The sequence below is a fragment of the Bombina bombina genome, chromosome 7 (assembly GCF_027579735.1).
Source record: "Bombina bombina isolate aBomBom1 chromosome 7, aBomBom1.pri, whole genome shotgun sequence".
Taxonomy (NCBI): Eukaryota; Metazoa; Chordata; class Amphibia; order Anura; family Bombinatoridae; genus Bombina; species Bombina bombina.
Window position 1 is genome coordinate 102,856,565 of NC_069505.1, and position 26,122 is coordinate 102,882,686.

General features: G+C 38.6%; 1 protein-coding gene across 1 annotated transcript in view; it reads left to right on the plus strand.

The window, feature by feature from the left end:
• The first annotated feature begins 226 nt into the window (after positions 1-226).
• TTC17 (tetratricopeptide repeat domain 17) overlaps positions 227-26,122 on the plus strand; it is a 327,287-nt gene continuing 301,391 nt past the window's right edge. The window contains exons 1-5 of the mRNA XM_053689293.1: positions 227-402; positions 20,793-20,882; positions 21,006-21,175; positions 23,684-23,795; positions 23,885-24,016. Of these exons, the coding sequence (XP_053545268.1) occupies positions 232-402; positions 20,793-20,882; positions 21,006-21,175; positions 23,684-23,795; positions 23,885-24,016 (675 nt within the window). The 5' untranslated portion in view covers positions 227-231. The remainder of the gene's footprint in view (positions 403-20,792; positions 20,883-21,005; positions 21,176-23,683; positions 23,796-23,884; positions 24,017-26,122) is intronic.

Sequence of the window (26,122 nt, forward strand, 5' to 3'; positions counted from 1 at the left end):
GAAACCCGGACACATGATTTGAAACCTGGAGGTGGCAACCCTACTGGGACAGAATGAACAACTGGGTGGGACACTGGGACAGCGCCTCCAAACCGGGACAATCCCAGTAAAAGTGGGACTTCTGGTAAGCCTACACATACTGCATCAAAACAGAGGTGTGCCACACCTTTCCTCCTCCAAGATGGCGTCCGCGGCCTGTTCCGCTGTGAGACGGAAGTGATGTCATTATACATGATGGCGGACAGCAGGATCGGACTCTGCTGCCCTAAAATTACTGTTACCGTACACCTGTCAAATGTTTCCACTACGCTTTTTGGACTTTTATGTGTCCTATGTATCATAGGTTCAAGTGCTGCTACTACGCACTGGGTTGTCACTGAAGATGGCAAGATACAACAGCAGGTAAGAGGCGGGCGAAGAAGGGGACCGGGAGATGTTTATACGTACGGCGAATCAGGAGTTGGAAGACAGTGCTTAAAAGGATAGTCATACTGAGAGACTGTCACGCGGGAAGAAACAGAGAATGGGCACAATCGTAGAGCCAGAGATTGAGAAACTGGCACACAGGGTAGACCCAGAAAATGAGAGGCTGTCACACAGGGAAAAACAGAGACTGGGCATGTATGTAAATGGCCAGAGACTGAGCAACTAACACATACGGGGAGAATTAGAAATTGGGCACAAGGGTAGAGCTAGAGATGAAGACTGGCACACAGGTGTAACACAGAGACTGTGCAGAAGTTTAGAGCCAGAAACTGGCACACAGAAGGTGAGACAGAGAGACTAGCACACGGGATAAAAAGACACGGGGCACAAGGTTAGAGCCAGAGACTGATAGATAAGTATATGGGGTTAGAAACAGACTGGGCATAGGGGTAGAGCCAGAGACTGTCACACAAGGTGAGAAACAGAGACTAGTCTAGCACACATGGAAAGAAACAGATTCTGGGCACAAGGATAGAGCCAGAGACTGGCACATATGGAAAGAAATAGAGACTGGGCACACGGGTAGAGCCAGAGACTGAGAGAATGGCACACAGTGTGAGAAACAGAGACTGGGCACAAGGGTAGAGCCAGAGACCGAGAGAATCGCACACAGGGAAATAAACAGAGACTGGGCACAAGGGTAGAGCCAGAGACTGGCACATATGGAAAGAAACAGCGACTGAGCACAAGGGTAGAGCCAGAGACTGAGATAATGGCACACAGTGTGAGAAACAGAGACTGGGCACAAGGGTAGAGCCAGAGACCGAGAGAATCGCACACAGGGAAATAAACAGAGACTGGGCACAAGGATAGAGCCAGAGACTGAGAGACTGGCACATATGGAAAGAAACAGAGACTGAGCACAAGGGTAGAGCCAGAGACTGAGATAATGGCACACAGTGTGAGAAACAGAGACTGGGCACAAGGGTAGAGCCAGAGACTGAGAGAATGGCACACCGTGTGAGAAACAGAGACTGGGCACAAGGGTAGAGCCGGAGACTGAGAGACTGGCACACAGGGTGAGAAACAGAGACTGGGCACAATGGTAGAGCCAGAGTCTTAGAGACTGGCATACGGGATGAGAAACAGGGACTGGGCACAAGGGTAGAAACTGACACACAGGGTGAGAAACAGAGACTGGGAGACTGGCACACAGGGAAAGAAACAGACTGGGCACAAGGGTAGAGCCAGAGTCTGAGAGACTGGGCACAATGGTAGAGCCAGAGACTGAGAGAATGGCACCCAGGGAAAGAAACAGACTGGGCACACAGGGTGAGAAACAGAAACTGGGCTTGGGGTTAGAGCCAGAGTCTGAGAGACTGGCCATTAGGGGAAAGGGAAATTTAGAGACTGATACACGGGGACAGAGCCAGAAACTTAAAGGGACACTGAACCCAAATTTATTCTTTCATGATTCAGATAGAGCATGCAACTTTCAAATTTACTCCTATTATCAAATTGTCTTTCTTCTCTTGGTATCTTTATTTGAAATGCAAGAATGTAAGTTTAGATGCTGGCCCATTTTTGGTGAACAACCTGGGTTGTTCTTGCTGATTGGTGGATAAATTCATCCACCAATAAAAAAGTGCTGTCCAGAGGTCTGAATAAAAAAAAAAAGCTTAGATGACTTCATTTTTAAATAAAGATAGCAAGAGAACGAAGAAAAATTGATAATAGGAGTACATTACAAAGTTGCTTAAAATTGCACGCTCTATCTGAATCACAAAAGAAAAAAATTGGGTTCATTGTCCCTTTTAAAGGGACAGTCAACACCAGAATTTTTGTTGTTTTAAAAGGTAGATAATCCCTTAATTACCAATTTCCCAGTTTTGCATAACCAACACAGTTATAATTATACACGTTTTACCTCTGTAATTACCTTGTATCTAAGCCTCAGCAGACTGCCCCCTTATTTCAGTTCTTTTGACAGACTTGCATTTAAGCCAATCAGAGCTGTCTCCATGGTAAATTCACGTGCATGAGCTCAATGTTATCTATATGAAAAACGTGAACTAATGGCCTCTAGTGGTGAAAAACTATCAAAATGCATTTAGATTAGAGCCAACCTTCAAGGTCTAAGAAATTAGCATATGAACCTCCTAGGTTTAGCTTTCAACTAAGAATACCAAGAGAACAAAGCAAAATTGGTGATAAAAGTAAATTGGAAAGTTGTTTAAAATTACATGCCCTATTTGAAACATGAAAGTTTTTTTTGGACTTGTCTGCCCCTTTAAAGACTCCAGAGATGGACAGGCTAATCAGGGGGAAAGCCAGGGAGTGTGAGACCTACAGAGGTTTAGAGCCAAGATACTGGGGTACACAGGGGTGCAAAGCCCAGTGGCTGAGAAACTGTGGTACAAAAGGGGGATAGCTAAGGGCTGACAGGCAGGGACGTAGATACTTGGGGACACAGGGGAAGAGCTAGAGACTGGGGGACATGGGATGGAGACGGTACAGAAGGGATTGAGCCAGGGACTGAGTCTCTTAAGGTACATGGTAGAGTGTCTGGGGTCTGGGACCTGTGCATGAAGGAAGACAGGAGAGTGTGATGGAGACATGCACTGAGAAGCTTGGCCACTATGGAAAAACAGGAAAGAGAACTAGAGAAAGCGTTCTGTACAGTTACAGCTAATTGTGATATATGGACAGAAAGACAAGAAATGCTTCTAGTGTTGATCTGAGATTATGGATGACCTTTTTTTATCTCAGGGTGGACACATTTACAGGCCAGTCAGTATATTGACTACTGCACTAACCTACTCACTGGCCTTGCTCTCTCCCCCTTCAATCCATCCTAAATGCCTCTTTCAGGCTAATCCACCTTTCCCACTGCTCTGTATCTGCTGCACCTTATCTTGAATCCTTTCACTAATTCCCCATTCACCGCAGAATTAAAGGGACAGTCAACACCAGAATTTTTGTTGTTTAAAAAGAAAGATAATCCCTTTATTACCCATTCCCCAGTTTTGCATAACCAACACGGTTATAGAAATACACTTTTTTACCTCTGTGATTACCTTGTATCTAAGCCTCTGCAAACTGACCCCTTATTTCAGTTCTTTTGACAGACGTTCATTTTAGCCAATCAGAGCTGTCTCCATGTTAAATTCATGTGCATGAGCTCAATGTTATCTATATGAAACACGTGAACTAATGCCCTCTAGTGGTGAAAAACACTCAAGGTCTAAGAAATTAGCCTATGAACCTCCTAGGTTTAGCTTTCAACTAAGAATACCAAGAGAACACAGCAAAATTGGTGATTAAAGTAAATTGGAAAGTTGTTTAAAATTACATACCCTATTTGAAACATGAAAGTTTTTTTGGACTTGACTCCCTTTTAACATCATTCTCACCTTTGCAGTCCTCACCTCCTGTTTCTCACCCTCCTACCCTTACAGATTGTAAATTCCCACTCTAATAGGGCCCTCAATTGGTCCTGTATTTGTCAAATTCTGTCTTGTCTCTTACAAGTATTTTATCATTGTTTTACTATATTAATTGTACCCATGGACAGCCCTGCGGAATATGTTGGTGCTTTATAAAGTATAATAATATATTGAGTTAAAGTCTGAAGTTTTTATTTGTGTTTCACATTGTATAGCGGATTGTTATAGATAAAGTTGTGTATATTGTTAAGATAGATTTTTGTTGCACTGTCATGTTGTGTAAAATGTAGTGCCAAGTCTGTAACTGTTTTTGCTCTTTTTTTTTCTTGTGTTAGTGCTTGATGACGTGCTAAATATAGTAAACAATTTGTACAGTCTGTAGCAATGTTTACTTGAAAAGTTTTGCAGTAGGATTATTGCCCGAGCTGTGCCCCCCCCTCCAGATACAGGATTGAGGGAGAGCTTTAGAGATTATTTTTTAATGCTAAAGTGAATGTAAATTTTGATGCTAAAGTGCCGGTTTTAAAAAATTTGATTAAAAACAGGGGCACTTTAATTAATCAAAATTTACATTTCACTTCTGTTGTGAAAAAAACCCTGTACCTTTTAAAATTGACAGCAGCTCCAGCTTCCTCCGGTCGTCGCAAGCCATTTCTGATGTCAGAAATGATGGATAGATCATCCTCCAATCACGGCTCCCCCCCCTCAGTGTCTGATTCAATGTTGTGATTGGAGGAAGCCGGATTCCTCATTTTAGACCCAGGAAGAAGCTTTGCGACATGCGGAGGAAGCTGGAGCTGCTGTCAAGATTAAAAGGTACGTTTTTTTTTTTTTTTTTTTTTTTTTTTCTTCACAACAGGAGTGAAATGTAAATTTTGATGAATTAAAGTGCCCCTGTTTTTAATCAAATTTTTAAAAACCGGGCATTTTAGCATCAAAATTTACATTCACTTTAATTGTAGAACCATGAAAGGGAAACAAAACATTTTTTTTTATTTGTACTACTAAAGCAATTTTATAATTGGTTATTTTAACATTTAAAGATAAGCTACTAGTTTACATGCAGCCAGCCTTAGATATGGGGCATGCTTGGTGATGTCATGTGATGTCACAAGCACTATACTGTATGTGTGAGGCACAATATTTTATTGGCAATGATTCAGGGCTTGATAAATACAAGGAAGCTACAGCTTCTTTAATTTTGCTTTTGGCATGTAGCGTCTTGCATTATTTTACGTAGAAACACCCTTTTCTGGCTTCTAAAAAATGTACCTTGCTCCTCGTTAGTTTGTCTGCTAAGTTTTATAGGAACATTGTTCATGTTGGTTTTTAGAACAGGGGTCAACAAATCTGTTTCAAATGTAGGGGCCAGTAAGAATATTTAAGAGCCAGATAGTGTTTTTTGTTTATAGATAAATGGAAAATAACCCAATGTTAGGAGCCAGGGGTAAAATTCTAGTAGTCAGATCTCTGGCTCCTGGGTTTCTTTAGCCCTGTTCTAGAACACATCAGAATTATAAACTCATTAATGTTTGTCCCCACAAGCATATCCATAACCTATTTCTATTCTTAATAAAAAAATTTTTTAGCCTCTTAAGGGCCAATGCTGTTTTAACCCTTTTGTGGTGTTTGTGTTAAGCTGTAATTTTCCCCTCTCTCATTTACTGTTCCTATACAAATTATATATTGTTTTTTTTCAGGACAAGAAGGGCTTTCCTTACATAACATTATTTGTATCATGTCATATACGTGAAAAATTGAAAAAAAAACCCATGTTTTTTTACTTTTACTTGAAAAATCTTATATTCATCTACAAAAGCTTATTAAAAAAACTGCTAAATAGATTTTGTCCTGAGTTTAAAAACACCCAGTGTTTACATGCTTTTTTGCTTTTTTTGCAAGTTATAGGGCTATAAGTACAAGTAGGACATTGCTGTTTCAAAATATATATTTTTAAAATGTATCAATAGTGACATTGTAACACTGTCACAAACATAATAATTGTCTTACTATCTGCCTCACATGCCTGGCAGATAGTAACAGCGGGATTTCGGCGGAAGCGATCTCTGATCGCTCCTGCTGCTCGTTTTAAGTCATGACAGTTCAGAACTGTCATCAGTCCTCTTAATATAAAAAGGATCTAGTTATGGTTGAGGGGGCAAACCTCAAAACATTTATAATCCTGCTGTGTTCTAGGAAATTCTATGGACTATTAGATATTAAGACTTGACACAACGTTTGGTCCACAAAATCTTTATTTTATTCATTTGTTATTTCGACCGATGGCTTCCTGTACCTATAGGATACAGGTGATTGTCAATAATACTACATAAATACACCTATCACTTGTGAACCTAGGTAGCCGGTATTTACAGCTTATTTTTGAGGGATCTGACCATGTTAGTTCACGCTGACTCTTTAAATATATCATAAGAACACTTGTTTGAAAGAGAAACGTCCTGCCGTCTAAATTAAAGAGAATGTAAAGTTTAATGAGTAAGTGCCGGTTTTTAAAAATACTCTTAAAAACAGGGGCACTTTCATTCATTAAACTTTACATTTAAGCGTCTTTTAAAAAAAAAAAAAAAAATATCTTTTATTCATGAAAACAGACCGGCGATCTGCCGCCCGCAGCTCCTGCTGTACTTAGCACAGCAATGGCGAATCCAGCTTCCTCCAGTCATTGTGTGCAACCCAAGGTTTCCAGCTCATGAGGCCATGCAACGATTGGAAGAAGCTGGATTCGTTATCGATATGCTAGGTACAGCAGGAGCTGCGGGCGGAGGATCGCCGGTCTTGTTTCATAAGGAAAAAGGTTTTTTTTTTTTAAAAGTCACTTTAATGTAAAATTTAATGAATGAAAGTGCCCCTGTTTTAAAGAGTATTTTTTAAAAACCATGCACTTTCTCACTTTACATTCACTTTAAGGATTTTATGACCTTGTAGCTGTCAAGTGATCTGGCCTTTGTTGTTCATGTCAGACCTCATACATCCTGGCTTCACAGAGCAAATACAAATTTTCTTCTTAAACAGGAAGAGTCCACAGCTGCTTTCATTACTTTTGGGAATTCAGAACCTGGCCACCAAGAGGAGGCAAAGACACCCCAGCCAAAGGCTTAAATACCTCCCCCACTTCCCTCATCCCCCAGTCATTCTTTGCCTTTCTTCACAGGAGTTTGGCAGAGAAGTGTCAGAAGTTTAAAGATAGTCTTTTATGGAGGGTAGTTCTCTTCGAAATGGGACTGGAGTTTTAAGTAATCCTGTCAGCCTCTCAGTGAGAGCATGGGTGAAAGTTAGAGTCAGGAGATGCAGGGAGTGTCTCTGTGAAACAATCCCGACTCAGGTTAACAGCTCCTTGGCAATCAGCGTTGACTAGTTTCACTGCCTGCCTTAATTCACTCAAGTCCATGTCAGAAGCGATGCTACTATCTGTCACACTTGAAGAGCCGTGTTCCTGTTCCACGGCGTAGATTCCGGTAAGATCGTTTCATTTTATTTCAATATGGCAATGTAATGTTAACCAAAGAATTCAGGGTCCCAGTGGGACTCCTTTTTATCTTATGGATATGTCCTGTGGGGGGTTATTGAACAGGGGAGACTTTAATCATGTTTATGTGATACTGTGTGCTAATGTGTAGTGATGCTTGGGCTCAGGGCTATTCGGAACATAGCAACCTTATCATCAGACTGCGCAGTCTTTTTTTGGACTGGCGCTTTTTTTTTTTTTTTTTTTTTTTTACTAAGCTTACACGGTGTACCGCATGACACCGTGTGTAGTTACGTTGTATTTCCATTTCTGTACTCTGACCGAGTGACAAAGAGAATCTGTTTGTTGGTTGTCTGGTTCACAGTAGGTGGTGAGTGCCCCAGCCATTGGGGGTGTAAGGTGCCGTTTAGTTTTTGTCCATATTTGCAATCTCCAAGTTATGGAGGATTCTGATTTTTTTAGAGACAGACATCTCCGATTCGGAGTATACATTTGTGAGGAGTATGAAATGGCCCGTGTTATCCATGCCCATCAGTTATGTTCCGATTGCCGTACTAGAGTACTCTCTTCCCCCGATTAAGGGAGCGTAGAGTGCGTTGAGCCGTCCGCCCCTAAGGATTCCAAGTCCAGTGAGGCGTGTGCCCCAGAACTTTCTTTCGCCACGCAAGCAGGTGTCCCTATGGCCGTTGCTCCTTCTCCAGAAGGCGGCTTGTTTTCTCCAGAGGTTACGGCATGGTTCCCCATGGCCATATCTATGTTGCTGGCACATTTATATCTCATAAGATGGCAGTGACAATTGTGAGGTGGTGGGGGGGGGAAGAGAGCTGTTTGAGAGGGGTCAGGCAGGGATCAGGTGGTATGTCAGGTGGGAGGGTAATCTCTACACTAAAGCTAAAATTAACCCTACAAGCTACCTAATTAACCCCTTCACTGCTGGGCATAAGTGTGGTGCGCAGCGGCATTTAGCGCCCTTCTAATTACCAAAAAGCAATGCCAAAACCATATAGGTCTGCTATTTCTGAACAAAGGGGATCCCAGAGAAGCATTTGCAACCATTTGTGCCATGATTGCACAAGCTGTTTGTAAATAATTTCAGTGAGAAATCTAAAATTGTGAAAAAGTGAAACGATTTTTTTTTATTTTATCACATTTGGCGGTGAAATGGTGTCATGAAATATACCAAAATGGTCCTAGATCAATACCTTGGGTTGTCTACTAAAAAAAATATATATATAGTTGCGATTGGTAAATATAAAAAGGCTCTATTTCTGTTTAAATGTAGTGATGGCAAAAATGCTAAAAATGCTCTGGTCTTTTGGGGAAGTTTTTGTCTGAAATGCCTGGTCCTTAAGGGGTTAATAGAATACATTGGTATATATTCCCAAATCTTGGTGTTTTGGTCAGGGCTTGAAAATCTGTTTAAAGTCCAAGGGTCAGGTTAAATAGAAGCCAGAAATGTTGCATGTGGTGAGCAGGTTCGTTTTGTAATATAAAAATATATAAAGTACTGTATAAATAGTATGAAATAGTACTATGAAAAAATACTGTAAGTAAGAATGATTTCATATATAGAAATGTTTAAGTTATTTTTTTTATCAATTAACAAAATGCAAAATGGGTAAAGAGAAGAAAAATCTAAATCAAATCAATATTTGGTATGACCGCCCTTTGCCTTTAATACAGCATCAATTCTAGGTACACTTGCACACAGTTTTTTTAAGGAACTCAGCAGGTAGGTTGTTCTAAACATCTTGGAGAACTCTATGAAGAACAAAGGAACAAGGGCGCCAAATAGCTTAGTACAGTCTAAATAGGATAACAAGACAAGGTGGTATAAAGGCACTCACAAGACGGAAGCACCTCCCATGTGCTAAAACCGCAGACTGGAACCTCAGTCGCCCAGCAGACTGAACCCACGTAATGCTGGAACCTGAATATGTCTCAACTAGCATAAAAGCAGTCAGCAAAAGGTCTCAAGCAGCAAGTGTAAAAACACTTTTTATTAGAATCACAAAAAGGACACATTTCTCAGCCTGAGAAAAAATACAAATACACACTTGTTTTAAATATAGGAATAAAACACTTCTGATAGGATACACAATACCAAAAACACCTGTATATTAATCCAAAATGTAACAAGCACAAAATAAAAATATTATAAAAAAATACTACTTTAGCTAACAAAATACGCTCCATGTGTATTTATATAGACAAATATTTTTATTGACATTTTGTGTTTGTTAAAGTGAATGTCAACTTTCATGAATCAGTGCCTTGTTTTTTTTTTAAAAAAAACTATTAAAAATAGGTACACTTCCATTCATGAAAGTTTACATTGCACCGGATTTTACAAATACTTACTTTCTTCTCCTTAAACACCGGATCGCTGTTCTCACGCCTGCCGCTCCTCTGTACCTCATCAGCAATGAGGAAATCGTCTCTCTCCAATCACGGCTTCCTCCCCAGTAGCGTTCATCTGGTGAGTCCACGCCGTGATTGGAGGAAGCAGGCAGGGGATCGGCGATCCAGTGTTTCAGGAGAAGAAGCTAAGTATTTGTTAAATACAAATCTCCAAATAGTTACTTGCACCTTGTCTATATCATGCGGCAGGAACAGTAAAACATTGATTTTAAAATTTATTATTGCTTCTGGCCACTTTGAAATGGCTTCCAAGCTCCACCCACTGATGACATCACGATCTGGGCTGCATGTAGGCACTCTGCTGAATAGCTTTGACAGTCTGTTGAATCCAACTAGTGAGCTTTTTGTTATTGGAGCCCATATACAGCCCAGATTGTGATGTCATCAGTGGGCAGAGCTTGGCAGCAACTTCAAAGTGGCAAGAAACAATATTCATTTTAAAATAACTTTTTTACTGTTCCTGCTGCATAATATAGACAAGCTGCAGGAGGCTATTTGGAGCTTAAGCTAAGGTAAGACTTTAAAATGACTAATGTGTACACTGTCCCTTTAAATCTATCACAATGAACACCTACAAGGAGGGGCCATTAATTTCGGATTAATATACAGGTGTTTGATATTGTGTTTACTAACTGAAGTGTTTTATTCCTATATTTAGTTGGGATTTGTATATTTATTAGCTTGAGGTAACAGTCCAAGGAAGGCTAAGAAACACATAGCTATTTTGACTTTAATAAAATGGTTTTAATTTTTACACCTGCTGCCATTTTTATGCACCCCAGTTCCTGTATTTTCATGCTTTGGAGAGACCTTGCTGATGTAGTATAACTACCTTGTGTCTTGTTACTGTGCTCAGTCTTGCCATGGTTTCTGTGTTTGGCTGTTCCTCACCCAGTTGTATCCCTCCTAAACAGCAGTTTCTGTTTCAGTTAATGTTTGTCTTTCAACCTACATTTTAAATTGATGATTAGCACCTGTTTGATATAATTGTTTAATCATTCTTCTGTCTATATGCCTACAAAATCCCTGATTTTTTGCAAGTGTATCTAGAAGAATTGATGCTTTTTTGAAGCATTTTGGTGGTCACACCAAATATTGATTTGATTTAGATTCTTCTGTTCACCCACTATGCATTTTGTTAATTGATAAAAAAAAACAAACAATAAAATTCTATTTTTGAAAGCATTCTTACAGCATTTTTTCACACCTGCCTAAACGTTTTGCAAGTACTGTGTGTTTGTGTGTATTATATTAAAGGGATATGAAACTCATTTTTTTTTCTTTCATGATTCATACAGAGCATGCAATTTTAAGAAACTTACTATTTTACTCCTATTATAAATTTTCTTCTTTATCTTGGTATATTTATTTGAAAAGCAGGAATGTAAGCTTAGGAGCCAGCCTATTTTTGTTTTGTTTAGCACCTGGGTAGCACTTGCTGATTGGTGGCTAAATGTAGCCGGCTCCTAAGCTTAGATTACTGCTTTTAAAAATAAATATACCAAGAGAAAGAAGAAAAATTGATAATAAGAGTAAATTAGAAAGTTGCCTAAAATTGTATGCTCTGTCTGAATCATGAAAGTAATTTTTTTTTTTTTTTATATCCCTTTAAGCATCTAGTGAAAGCAAATAAAAACAAAAACCTTTCATTGTTTAAATTCTAAGTTTCCTACATTGTGAAAGTAGAGAGACCATGGCATTTGTTAAACATATGCAGACATTGATTTTTTATTTATACAATGCAGGCATATGGAATATTCATTGGTGTCTGTGGGTTAACTGCAGTTACTCTAGAGTCCTACTTGGTGCCAACTGTCCTCACACACTGCTGTTATTGCTAAAATCTGCAACCCCAGCTTTATACAGTGCTGCTCAGCACATACTGCTTTTGTTTCACCAAACCTGCCACCCTGGCTTTTTACAATGCGCTTTCTTAACCACAGGAATTGGGCTACTTTTAGCTTTCTACACAATAATGCACAAATGGCTCAGGAAGGCTTCCCCGAGAATTCTTGTTTACCGGTAGATGAGCCACAAGCACTCTACTACTGCTTAGTCATCTGTGTTTGGTGATATTACGAGGGGCTTCAGGAACCCCAAATTTTAAAAAAGCTTTATGCCCTGTTTTTAGAACACCAGTGTTGCTTAGGCACCCAGGAAAATCAAGACGTGTGTGTATGTATATATATTTTTAAATATATATATGTATATGTGTGTGTGTATGTGTTAAAAATGTAACCCACCAAGCTATAAAAAACTAAAAATACAGAAAAAAATAAATAAAGCTATCCAAAATAATACTAATAAACCTAAACTAACACCCCCTAATCGAATGCTAAACTACCAATAACCCTTTAAAGGGCTTTTTGTAGGGCATTGCCCTAAAGAAATCGTCTCTCTTACATTAAAAATAAACAAAAATAACACTAATAAACTAAACTACCCATTGCCCCTAAAGGGGCATTTGTATGGGCATTGCCTCTTTTTCACTGCCATTAAAAGGACATTCAGCTCTTTTTGACATTGCCCAATGGACCCTAATCTAAAAAAAAACAACCCCCCCCAAAAAACAAAACAAACTAGCACTAAAGCCCCAAATAGTTACTCAGGGTTTCAGAAGTCCGGCAGAGAAGGTCTTCTTCCAGACGGGTCCATCATCTTCATCCACAGCGAAGGCAGCGTGGATCGGTCTTCCCAGATGTGGCGATCCTCGGCCGTGGTTATCTGTGGCGGCAGTCTTAGCTGTGGTCCTTGGCGGCATGGAGGCTCCTCTTCATCCGATGTCCGTCGTATCCTGAATATTGAATGCAAGGTACCGCAATCAATTTGGGGTACCTTGTATTCCTATTGGCTGAATTTTTCAAAACGGCTAATAGGTTTAGATCTACTGAAATCCTATTGACTGTTCAAATCAGCCAATAAGATTTCAGTAGCTCTCATCCTATTGGCTGAAATTTTCAAAATCGGCCAATAAGAATGCAAGGTACCCCAATAAATATGGCGTACCTTGAATTCAGTTTTCAGTGTGCGGCGGACAATCGCATGAAGAGGAACCTCCACGCTTTTCCCGAGGACCGCCGCAGAGGGTTGCCACATCTGGGAAGACCGCTCTGCGCCACCTTCGCTCCGCGCACATCTGAAAAGACCGCCACATCTGGGAAGATCTCTCCGGACCTCCACACCACCTTTGCTTTGGATGAAGATGATGGACCCGCCTGGAAGAAGACCTTCTCAGCTGGACTTCTGAAATCGTGAGTACCTATTTGGGGCTTTAGTGTTTTTTTTTTTTAATTTTTTTTTTTTTTTTTTTTTTTTAGATTTAGCTTTATTGGGCAATTTGCAAAAGAGCTGAATGCCCTTTTTAAGGGCAGTGAAAAAGAATTGAATGCCATTTTAAGGGGAATGCCCATACAAATGCCCCTTTAGGGGCAATGGGTAGTTTAGGTTTATTAGTGTTATTTTTTTATTTTTATTTTGGGTGGGGGGGGGTGGTTTACTGTTAGGAGGGACTTTGTTTATCTTTAATGTAAAAGAGCTGATTTTTTTTGGGCAATGCCCTACAGAAAGCCCTTTTAAGGGCTATTGGTAGTCTATTTTTAGATTAGGGGGTGTTTTTATTTTGGGGGGGCTTTTTTATTTTCATAGGGATTAGGTTTATTTTTTTTTATTTTGGATAGTGTTGTTTATAATTTCTTTCATGTAATTGGCAAGAGTCCATGAGCTAGTGACGTATGGGATATAAAATCCTACCAGGAGGGGCAAAGTTTCCCAAACCTCAAAATGCCTATAAATAAACCCCTCACCACACCCACAATTCAGTTTTACAAACTTTGCCTCCTATGGAGGTGGTGAAGTAAATTTGTGCTAAGATTTCTACGTTGATATGCGCTTCTTAGCATTTTGAAGCCCAATTCCTCTGAGTACAGTGAACGTCAGAGGGATGTGAAGGGAGTTTCACCTATTGAATGCAATGGTTTTCCTCACGGGAGATCTATTTCATAGGTTCTCTGTTATCGGTCGTAGAGATTCATCTCCTACCTCCCTTTTCAGATCGACAATATACTCTCATATTCCATTACCTCTACTGATAACCGTTTCAGTACTGGTTTGGCTATCTTCTATATGTGGATGGGTGTCTTTTGGTAAGTATGTTTTCATTACTTAAGACACTCTCATCTATGGTTTGGCACTTTATGTATTTTTATAAAGTTCTAAATATATGTATTGTACTTATATTTGCCATGATTCAGGTTTTCAGTTTCATATCTGGGAAATGCATTTTTTAGAAAAAATGTATTTCTTACCTGGGGTATAGTCTCTTTTTCAATTGACTGTCATTTTAAATTAGGCTCGCGAGGGCGCAAGAATTTTTGGCGCAAAGTTATGTTCGATGATGCAAATTCGTCACTTCCGGCGTCTTAGTTGACGCCGAGTCCTTTCACAAGGTTGCGTCTTCAATGACACGAGTTTGTCATTTCCAGATGTTGTTAGCGCCAAACATTTTTTCTATTTGTGTTGTACGTCATACTTAGCTCCAAATATTTTCACTATTTAAAACCCAATTCCTATATGCCTCTTGCCTTTTTTTTCTCTATTGGAGGTCTATGCTGTTTGCATTTTTTTGCCATTCCTGAATCTACCATATAAGGAAATTGATAATTTTGCTTTATATATTGTTGTTTTTTTCTCTTACATTTGCAATATCTCTCAATCTGATCCTGTCTCAGAAATCACTGTTGGAACCCTGCTGCCTGATAACAGTTCTACCAAAGCTAAGTGCATTAGGTGTAAACTTGTGGAGATTATATCTCCAGCTGTGGTTTGTTATAGTTGTCATGATAAACTTTTACATGCAGATAATGTGTCCATAGTAATAGTACATTGCCTGTTGCTGTTTCTTCAACATCTAATGTACAAGATATACCTGTGAATTTAAAATAATTTATCGCTGATTCTATTCAGAAGGCTTTGTCTGCCATCTCACCTTCTAATAAACGTAATAGGTCTTTCAAAACTTCTCATAAAGTTGATGAAATTTAAAATGACTGACAACATACTGAATTATCCTCCCCTGATGAGAATCTATCTGATTCAAAAGATTCTTTCTCAGATATTGACACTGACAAATCTACTTATCTATTTAAAATGGAGTATATTCGTTCTTTATTAAAAGAAGTGTTGATTACATTGGATATTGAGGGAACTAGTCCTCTTGATATTAAAACTAGTAAATGTTTAAATTCTGTTTATAAACCTCCTGTGGTTACTCCAGAGGTTTTTCCAGTTCCTGATGCTATTTCTGATATGATTTCTAAGGAATGCAATAGGCTTGGTACTTCTTTTATTCCTTCTTCAAGGTTTAAAAAATGGTATCCTTTGCCAGCAGTTACATTGGAGTTTTTGGAAAAGATCCCCAAAGTTGATGGGGCTATCTCTACTCTTGCTAAACGTACTACTATTCCTATGGAAGATAGTACTTCTTTTAAAGATCCTTTAGATAGCAAACTTGAATCTTATCTAAGGAAGGCCTATTTGTATTCGGGTCATCTTATGAGGCCTGCAATTTCTTTGGCTGATGTTGAAACTCCATCAACTTTTTGGTTGGAACATTAAGCACAACAAGAATTGGATTCTGATTTGTCTAGCATTGTTCGCTTGCTTCAACATGCTAATCATTTTATTTGTGATGCCATTTTTGATATCATCAAAATTGATGTTAAATTTATGTCTTTAGCTTTTTTAGCTAGAAGAGCTTTGTGGCTTAAATCTTGGAATGCTGACATGACTTCTAAGTCCAGATTGCTATCTCTTTCTTTCCAAGGTAATAAGTTATTTGGTTCTCAGTTGGATTTGATTATTTCAACTGTCACTGGAGGGAAGGGAGTTTTTTTTTGCCTCAGGTTAAAAGACCTAAGGGTAAATCTAAAGCTTCTAACCGTTTTCGTTCCTTTCGACAAAATATTGAACAGAAACCTAATCCTTCCCCCAAGGAATCTGTTTCCAATTGGAAACCTTCTTCAAATTGGAAAAAATCCAAGCCTTTTAAGAAACCAAAGCCAGCTCCCAAGTCTGCATGAAGGTGCGGCCCTCATTCCAGCTCAGCTGGTAGGCGCGGCAGATTAAGATTTTTCAAGGATGTTTGGATAAATTTTGTCCAAAATCAATGGATTCTGAGTATTGTCCCAAAGAAAGAAAATTCATTCAGACCAGTTCTGGATCTGAAAATTTTGAATCGTTATGTAAGAGTACCAACTTTCAAAATGGTGGCTATAAGTATTATTCTGCCTTTTGTTCAGCAAGGACAGTATATGTCCACAATAGACTTACAGGATGCAAATCTTCATATTCCGATTCATCCAGATCATTATCAGTTTCTGAGATTCTCTTTTCTAGACAAGCATTACCAATTTGTCCATCTTCCTTTTGGCCTAGCGACAGCTCCAAGAATCTTTTTAAAGGTTCTCAGTGCCCTACTCTCTGTAATCAGAGAGCAGGGTATTGCGGTGTTTCCTTATTTGGACGATATCTTGGTACTAGCTCAGTCTTTACGTTCTGCAGAATTTCACATGAATCAACTAGTGTTGTTTCTTCGAAAACATGGTTGGAGGATCAATTTACCAAAAAGTTCTTTGATTCCTCAGACAAGGGTCACCTTTTTAGGTTTCCAGATAGATTCAGTGTCCATGACTCTGTCTCTAACAGACAAGAGACGTTTAAAATTGGTTGCAGCCTGTCTGAACCTTCAGTCTCAGTTATTCCCTTCAGTAGCTATGTGCATGGAAGTTTTAGGTCTCATGACTGCAGCATCAGACGCGATCCCCTTTGCTCGTTTTCACATGAGACCTCTTCAGCTTTGTATGCTGAACCAATGGTGCAGGGATTATACAAGGATATCACAATTAATATCCTTAAATCCCAATGTTCGACTCTTTTACTTGGTGGTTGGATCACCATCATATAGTTCAAGGGGCCTCTTTTGTTTGTCCAACCTGGACTGTGATCACAACAGATGCGAGTCTTTCAGGTTGGGGAGCTGTTAGGGGATCTCTGCCAGCACAAGGGGTTTGGAAATCTTAGGAGGCGAGATTACCAATCAATATTTTGGAACTCCGTGTGATTTTCAGGACTCTTCAGATTTGGCCTTTGTTGAAGAGAGAACCGTTCATTTGTTTTCAGACAGACGATATCACAACTGTGGCATATGTCAATCATCAAGGTTGGACTCACAGTCCCCAAGTTATGAAAGAAGTATCTCGGATACTTGCTTATGCGGAATCCAGCTCCTGTCTAATTTTTGCAGTTCATATCCCAGGTATAGACAATTAGGTGGCGGATTATCTCAGCCGTCAGACTTTACATCCGGGGGGGTGGTCGCTCCATCCAGATGTGTTTTCTCAGGTTGTTCAGATGTGGGGTCTTCCAGAAAAAGGTCTGATGGCTTCTCATCTAAACAAGAAACTTCCCAGCTACCTGTCCAGGTCCAGGGATCCTCAGGCGGAAGAAGTGGATGCGTTGACATTTCCTTGGTGTTATCAACCTGCTTATATTTTCCTGCCTCTAGTTCTTCTTCAAGAGTGATCTCCAAAATGATCATGGAGCAATTGTTTGTGTTGCTGGTGGCTCCAGCATGGCCTCACAGGTTTTGGTATGCAGATCTTGTTCGAATGTCCAGTTGCCAACCTTGGCCACTTCCATTAAGGCTGGACCTTCTGTCTCAAGGTCCATTTTTCCATCAGGATCTCAAATCATTAAATTTAAAGGTATGGGAATTGAATGCCTAGTGCTTAGCCATAGAGGTTTCTCTGACTCAGTGATTAATACTATATTACAGGCTCGTAAATCTGTTTCTTGAAAGATTTATTATCGAGTTTGGAAGACTTTTATATTTCATGGTGTTCTTCTTATAAATTCTCTTGGCATTCTTTCAGAATTACTAGAATTTTACAGTTTCTTCAGGATGGTTTGAATAAGGGTTTGTCTGCAAGTTCCTTGAAGGGACAAATCTCTTCTTTTTCTGTTTTATTTCACAGAAAAATTGGTAAGCTTCCTGATATTCACTGTTTTGTACAGGCTTTGGTTTGTTTCAAGCCTGTCATTAAATCAATCTCTCCTCCTTGGAGTCTTATTTTGGTTTTGAAGGCCTTACAGGCTCCTCCTTTTAAGCCTATGCATTCTTTGGACAGTAAACTACTTTCTTGTAAAGTGTTGTTCCTTTTGGCCATCTCTTCTGCTAGAAGAGTTTCTGAATTATCTGCTCTCTTGTGAATCTCCTTTTCTGTTTTTTTCATCAGGATAAAGCGGTTTTGCGGACTTCATTTAAATTCTTACCTAAGGTTGTGAATTTTAACAACATTAATAGAGAAATTGTTGTCCCTTCCTTGTGTCCTAATCCTAAGAATTCTTTGGAGAGATCCTTACATTCTTTGGATGTGGTAAGAGCATTGAAATATTATGTTGAAGCTACTAAAGATTTCAGGAAGTCTTCTAGTCTATTTGGTATCTTTTCTGGTTCTAGGAAAGGTCAGAAGGCTTCTGCTGTTTCCTTGGCTTTGTGGTTAAAGCTTTTAATTCATGAAGCTTATTTTGAAGCCCCGCCTCAGAGAATTACAGCTCATTCTACTTTGTGGGCTTTTAAGAATGAAGCTTCAATTGATCAGATTTGCAAAACAGCAACTTGGTCTTCTTTGCATACATTTACTAAATTCTACCGTTTTTATGTATTTTCTTCTTTGTTGATGCTTTTTACTTCTTTCTTTATCACCCCACTACTTGGCTATTCGTTAAACTGAATTGTGGGTGTGGCGAGGGGTGTATTTCTAGACATTTTGAGGTATGGTTAACTTTGCCCCTCCTGGTAGGATTGTATATCCAATACGTCAGTAGCTCATGGACTCTTGCCAATATGAATGAAATGAATTTATCAGGTAAGTTCTTACATAAATTATGTTTTTTTGTAATGTTAGCCTTTTTTATTTTCTGTAATTTTAGATTAATGTAATGTATTTTTTTTAATTTTAATTGTAATGTAGTATTTTTTTTAAATGTAATTAAGGGGTTAATTTAGGGGGTGTTAGGTTAGGGGGACTTAGTCTAGGGTTGCCACCCGTCCCTTATAATACAGAACACTTATAAGTTACACATGCTGCAGGGAGTGCAGGGAGGAATATGAATAGTGCTGTCCAGAAACACAATACATGTTCCTCTCTGCACACCCTGCAACATGTGTAACTCATAAGTGTCCAGGAAAATATGTCCAAGGTGGCAACCCTAGCTTAGTCATTAAATTCGTTTTTTGCGTTGTGGGGGTTTGAGGTTTAGGGGATAATAGATGTATTAGGTAGTTTGCGATGTTGTGGTTGGCAGATTTAGAGGGTGAATAATTTTATTGGTTATTTGTTTTTTTCTTTTTTTTCTTAATACTTAGTTCGGGCAGTTAGTTTATTTTTTTCTTAATAGTTCGTACGGGCGGTTCGTTTTCTTCTTCAAATACTTATTGCGGGCGGTTACTTTTTTTATTACTTATTGTGGACGGTTGTTTTTTTTTTTTTTTTATTACTTATTGCGGGCGTTTTTTTTTTTTTTTTTTTTTTTTTTTTTTTTGTAATGCTCCGTTTGCCTTTGCTGCATCCCGGTGGATTCTGAAAATGGCAGGGTGGCGAATGAATCCACTTAAGTGATGCAGTATAACTGTAAAAAGCTGACAAGAAAATATCACCTGAACATCTCTATGTAAAAAAGGAAGATATTTTACCTCACAATCTACTCAGCTCACCAGAGTAAGTGCTGTGTAAAAAGTTATACTTTAGCTGCTGTCTAGCTGCAGGTAAAAAAAATTAAAAAATGAAGAAATGAACAGCAGCCAATCAACAGTACTGAGGTCATGAACTCTTTTACTGTGATCTCATGAGATTTCGCTTAACTCTCATGAGATTTCATAGTAAACTTCCTTAAACTGAATAGGGAAATTAACATGAGTGTGCACAAGGCATACTGATTTGCTGCTTAAAGTCCTTCACAATGGGATGTGAATACTTAGGACATTTTGTGGTAAAATATCTTTCTTTTTTACATAGAAATGTTCAGGTGATATTTTCTAGTCAGCTTTTTACAGCTATGCTGCATCACTTTCAAGTGTTTCAACATTTGGGTATCATGTCCCTTAATATAATAAAACACTACACAAATAAATGCATTTGTTAAAAAATTTAGTAAAGCATTTTCTGTTTCATTTGGAATGACTACCTTTATTGATAAACTACCTAATCGCTAAACTATATAGCGTTATAAACATGAATAAATGAGGTGCCAGTAACAGTATGTAATATTTTCAAAATTAGTTGTTTTAGTTGCATGGTGATGCATTAGGGATAAAATAATTAATTTTCAGGTTTAATGATTAGTTTCTATTTAACAATATAGTTCTTAAATCCTATTTTGGTGTTTTTGGGAAGATGAATTGATGCTAAATGTGGGACAATTAATGTTCCTTTAAAGGGATAGTAAACACAAAAAATATTATTGTTTTAAAAAGATAGATAATACCTTTTATTTACCATTCCCCAGTTTTGCATAATCAACACTGTTATAGAAATATACTTTTTACCTCTGTAATTACCTTGTATCTAAGCCTCTGCAGACTGCCTTCTTATCTCAAATCTTTTGACAGACTTGTATTTCAGGCAATTAGTGCTGACTTTTAAATAACTCCAAGTGCCTGAGCACAATGTTATTTATATGAATCTCATGAACTAACACCCTCTAGCTGTGAAAAACTGTAAATGCATTCATATAAGAGGCAGCCTTCAAGGGCTTAGAAATTAGCATATGAGCCTACCTAGGTTTAGTGTTCAACTAAGAATACCAAGAGAACAAAGCACATTTAATGATAAAAGTAAATTAGAAAGTTGTTTAAAATTACATACCTTATCTGAATCATGAAAGTTTAATTTGGACTTTACTATCCCTTTTATGTATTTTAATGTTCCTCTTCTGATTATTGTGTTACTTTAAAGGTGGACTCTCCTATGAACCTGAAACACCCTCATGATTTAGTGATATTGATGAGACAAGAAACTACCGTTGGCTACCTCAAAGAGTTGGAGGTGAGATCAGGGACTGAAAGCCCATTTTAGTTGCTGATATTGTCCCTCCACTTATAGGATGGAAGCCGACCTCCGTCAGTTTGATCAGTCACTCTAACATTGCATTTATTTTTATTTTTGCAGAAACATTTGGTTGCACAGAAAATCCATATTGAGGAGAATGAGGACAGAGACACAGGCCTGGAACAGAGGCACTACAAACAGGACCCTGACTGTATTAAAGCTAAGGTGCCTTTGGGAGATTTAGACTTGTACGATGGCACATACATTTCCTTGGAAAGCAAAAACATCAGGTAATTTATTCCTCTGCATTTTGTTCCTGTGCTCTGTGAATAGCAGCTTGGTTTATCTGTATATTTAGCTCTTTCTGAATAGGTTTAAAGGGACATAAAACAATTTGGGATAGACACAAAATAATATATGTACTTTAATTACTTTACCTGCAAATGCAGTGCCTCGCCATTAACCCTTTCTTTTTATGTTTCTGAATTGTAAAGCTCTAACTCCCCCCACACATTTCCTTCTATGGCTGTATCTATATCTATGGTTATTTTGGTAGAGTGCAAAAGTGTCTAGGGATTATCTGCTGGAGCATGCCTAGCTGTCAACTCAGTTGAAATACAATGCCTGTGTCTAAACACTGATAAGGGGGGTGGAGCACAGTGCTCCAGACAGCATTGCTATTTAAGTATTTCTGCTTATTTTTGAAAAATGTTTTAAAATACTTGCCAGCAATTTTTAAACATTTTTTTTTTTATGCAAACAATTTTTAGTTAATTAGCCCTTTTAGGATATGCACAGATCTCAACCTGTTTTATGGCACTTTAACTTAGTAACTTCTATTAATTTGCATACATTACTTTCAGGTTAAAGGGACATGAAATCGAATTGTTTTCTTTCATGATCAGATAGGACATAGACAACAAACAATGTTTGTTGCATTCCAAGTTATATTAACAAAATATAAATGTGCAATGTGCAGGCAGTCATCATAACACTGGCACATATATATATATAAAACAGAGAAAGCAATTGATATAAAGTCAATTGCTAAAGAATGACAAAAGCCGCACTAGAGCTGCAAGAATTAACCTATCACCTATATGTTTTTACCTCTATAAAATCATCTTAATAAGCAGAATATCCACCACTCTCTATAGGGGCAGTGATCCGGTGTATACCGTCTCGTGAATAAGGAGGCACTTAGTGCATGTTGCACGCCTCCATACAAACTCAAAACTGCTTGTGCTGGTAACAATGTCCACAAAAGTTTGGAGCTCTTAGTGTGCCTGCACGCTCCAAATACACTATAGAGGTGAATGGTACTGAGAGAGTGCGGCAAGGTTTCAAATCCTTATAAGCCAAAAGGACTCACTTGAAGGTTACATCTATGTGGCAAGTCCCGGAAACATAGTGATCCTGCAGATGCTGTAAGTGTAGGCAGTATTTGCATTCACATGCTCAGCTATAGAATACATCACTGTTCTTTCCACAGTGTAAATGATTCACCTACGTGCCATCAAGCTGTATTGCTTTGCCCTTCCTTGTGGGTGCCGTTATGCTTTACTAGTGCTGTCCCGCTATACCTCTGCCACTCCTTGCTTCTGTGAAGTTGTAGGGGATATTCTTTGCTTATACCTTTTGTGTGTTGCACAGTCACCATGGTGATTAATAGAAAGTCTATTGCCAGATGACGCATTTCGCCCCTCCCGCTAAGGAGTTTGCCAGGGCTTTTTCAGATGCTGTGTGTTGGAGCTAACTTCTCCTTTATAGTTACTGATATCTCCGTCACAGAAAATTTAAAGTGACACATATTATTAAAAATGCAAGTGACTAGACTGCTATTTAAATAGTCTAAACAGTACATCACAGTATTCCACATTACATCAATAATACCTTTATATATCAGCATGGCTACTTTGTTACTTTTTCAAACAAGCATATTTATTTTTCACACACATTAAGTTAGAATACATTTTATGCTGCTATAATTATCCCTACTTGTAACAAGGTATCCTGCTAAATAGTAGCAGTCAACTGGATAGTGAACAATGTTTATTACAAGAAACATTCATATTTGATTCGCTAAGTGCAATTAACCAGAGGTCAGACCTCCTGGTTGATTAAAAAGACTCCCAAATAAGGTGGACATTTCCTTTATTTAAAATAAATAAATAAATTAAAATAACTGCAAGAAGCAGTAATAAGTGGTTAAAGTGAGGGGATGTGGGGGTGTTGGAGAAAAAAAAAACTGCAATAAAAAATGCCTTTACATTGAAGTCTATGGGGACTGTGTGTTTTCTTGAAATATATATGTATATGCTTAAATACATTTATATTTATGTGTTAATATGTGTATGTACATATTTAAACACATAAATATGTATGTATATATTCATATACATATATATTTTTAATTTGCTGCCCAATGCTGTGCGACGTACCCCCTGTGCTGTGCTAGGTTCTTTGCCATGTCTCACGGCGTGAAAACGAGGCTTCCATTGGAGTCTATGGAGGTCGCGTTGGCATTGCCGGTAACTTGTAATACCAACGCACATTTGAAATGATTGACTCAGTAAAGTTATTGCTTAATTTATTATTTTATTCATCTTTAAAAATGTTTCTAGAGTTGTAAGCTTTTCTATTAAGATTTTATAATACTCTGCAAGTAAGCAATCTGGGCACAGTGTTTAATTTCTTCTAATTTCTTCTTCAGAAATAGGATTATTTAAGACGTCAGAATTAGATTTATATCTTTTGTAAAAGTTTGACTTTTTATCATTTCTTATTTGACGCTTTAGCCCTGAAAACTATGTGGTTGCACACAGTCCTGTTCCTCCTGACCTAACGCAACCTGACTGCACCAAAATCATAGCGCTTCCTTTTAGCATTCACGCCTTTCAGCATTTACGGGTAAGTCTATTATATTCTGCTTGTTCTGCCATTCTATCTCCCATACACTATAAACAATTTGCGCTTGCATATTTGTTTGCTTTTTCTAGGGCATCCAAGAGAGATTAAATCTTTCAGCTCCTCTGTTGCCTAAGGAAGATCCTGTCTTCAATTCCCTGTCCCCTCGGTTAGGAAGAGCTGTTGAGGACATGGGCCACAGAATAAATGAAGCTCTTCTTAAGGTGAGATGTAGTGGATGGGCGACACCAAAGCAGTTCACATTCACGAGTGATGCACAGACTGAACCATGGCAAACAGTGTTAGAACACATTCAAAACTGAGGCTCAGGCTTTCTAAAATATATATATAAGTAATGAGGTGTGTATTTGAAATTGTTTTACCTGCTCACAGCCAAGGAGCAACGGATTTTTTATTATTAGTTGTGCACATACATGCTTTTCCTTCTAGCTTCAATTTACCTTTTAAAGGGCTGTGATTTGTTATAGCATGTCATTTTATCAACAATGCAAATCTATGTAGTTAACCCCTGAAAGCAGTTAAAAACATAGGTAAATCATTGTTTGGGAACTGCAGAGAACTGCTGGTGTTGAGCGGACATTTCTGCTGACCCAATTGCCAGCACTAGTTGCATGACCAAGCTTTTGTCTGTTGGTTTCCGCTTTGGACCAGCAGTTTTATGCGACTCCTGATTAGTATTTTAACTGTATTTAACCCCTTTGCTGTGGTTAAGCACATAGATTTGCAGGGTCAATCGCGATACAATTGACATTTTAAACACAGCACAGAGCGCCTAAGATTCTTGTATCATCTGGTAGTGACTCTATTTCTCTTGTAAGGTGTATCCAGTCCACGGATCATCCATTACTTGTGGGATATTCTCCTTCCCAACAGGAAGCTGCAAGAGGATCACCCACAGCAGAGCTGTCTATATAGCTCCTCCCCTAACTGCCACCCCCAGTCATTCTCTTGCAGCTCTCGACAAGCATGGAAGCAGTTAGAGAGATGTGGTGTAATTTAGTTGTTTTTCTTCAATTCAAGAGTTTGTTATTTTCAAATGGTACCGGAGTTGTACTATTTTGGTCTCAGGCAGAAAATAGAAGAAGAATCTGCCTGTGGTCTCTAATGATCTTAGCAGGTTGTAACTAAGATCCATTGCTGTTCTCACACTTAACTGAAGAGAGAGGTAACTTCAGCTTGGGGAATGGCATGCAGGGTATCCTGCTATGAGGTATGTGCAGTCTAATTTTTTCTAGAGGAATGTATATGCTAGAAAATGCTGTTGATACCGGATTTATTCAAGGTAAGCATGATTACAGTGATTTAATAACGACTAGTATGCTTACTATTAGAGGTAACACTCTTATTATTTTTTCAAGTTACTGAAATATTAAACGTTTGCTGGGAGTGCTTAAACGTTTTTTTATATGCCTTTTGGTGATAAACTTTATTGGGGCCCAGTTTTTTCCACATGGCTGGCTTAAATTTGCCTAGAGATAGTTTGTTAGGCCTCTCACTGTGTAGACAGGAAGTGGGAGGGGCCTAATTGCGCATTAACTTTTGCAGACTGAGACATCCAGTTTCCTTGAAGGAGTTCCCTGAATGCTATAGGACCTCTCTGAAGGGTTTTGGTGCTTGCTAAAGTCGTTTGTATGGCAAGGTAGGGCCACAGCAGAGCTGTGGCAGTTTGTTGTGACTGTTAAAAAACGTCTATTTCGTTTTTTTTGATCCGTTTTTGAAACTAAGGGTTTAATCATCCATTTGCAAGTGGGTGCAATGCTCTGTTAGCCTATTGTACACACTGTAAAAATTGTTTGATTTACTGCTTTTTTTTCACTGTTTTTCAAATTCTGACCTTTTTTATTTTTCTTAAAGGCACAGTACCGTTTTAATTTTTTGCTTGTTAACTTTCTGTAAAGTGTTTTCCAAGCTTGCTGGTCTCATTGCTAGTCTGTTTAAACATGTCTGACATAGAGGAAACTCCTTGTTCATTATGTTTAGAAGCCATGGTGGAACCCCCTCTTAGAATGTGTACCAAATGTACTGATTTCACTTTGTTATAAAGACCATATTCTGTCTTTAAAAGATTTATCACCAGAGGAATCTGACAAGGGGGAAGTTATGCCGACTAACTCGCCCCACGTGTCAGAGCCTTTGACTCCCGCTCAAGGGACTCACGCTCAAGAGGCGCCAAGTACATCTAGCGTGCCCATGGCGTTTACTTTACAAGACATGGCGGCAGTCATGGATAATACACTGTCAGCGGTATTATCCAGACTACCTGGGTTACGAGGAAAGCGAGACAGCTCTGGGGTTAGAAGAAATACAGA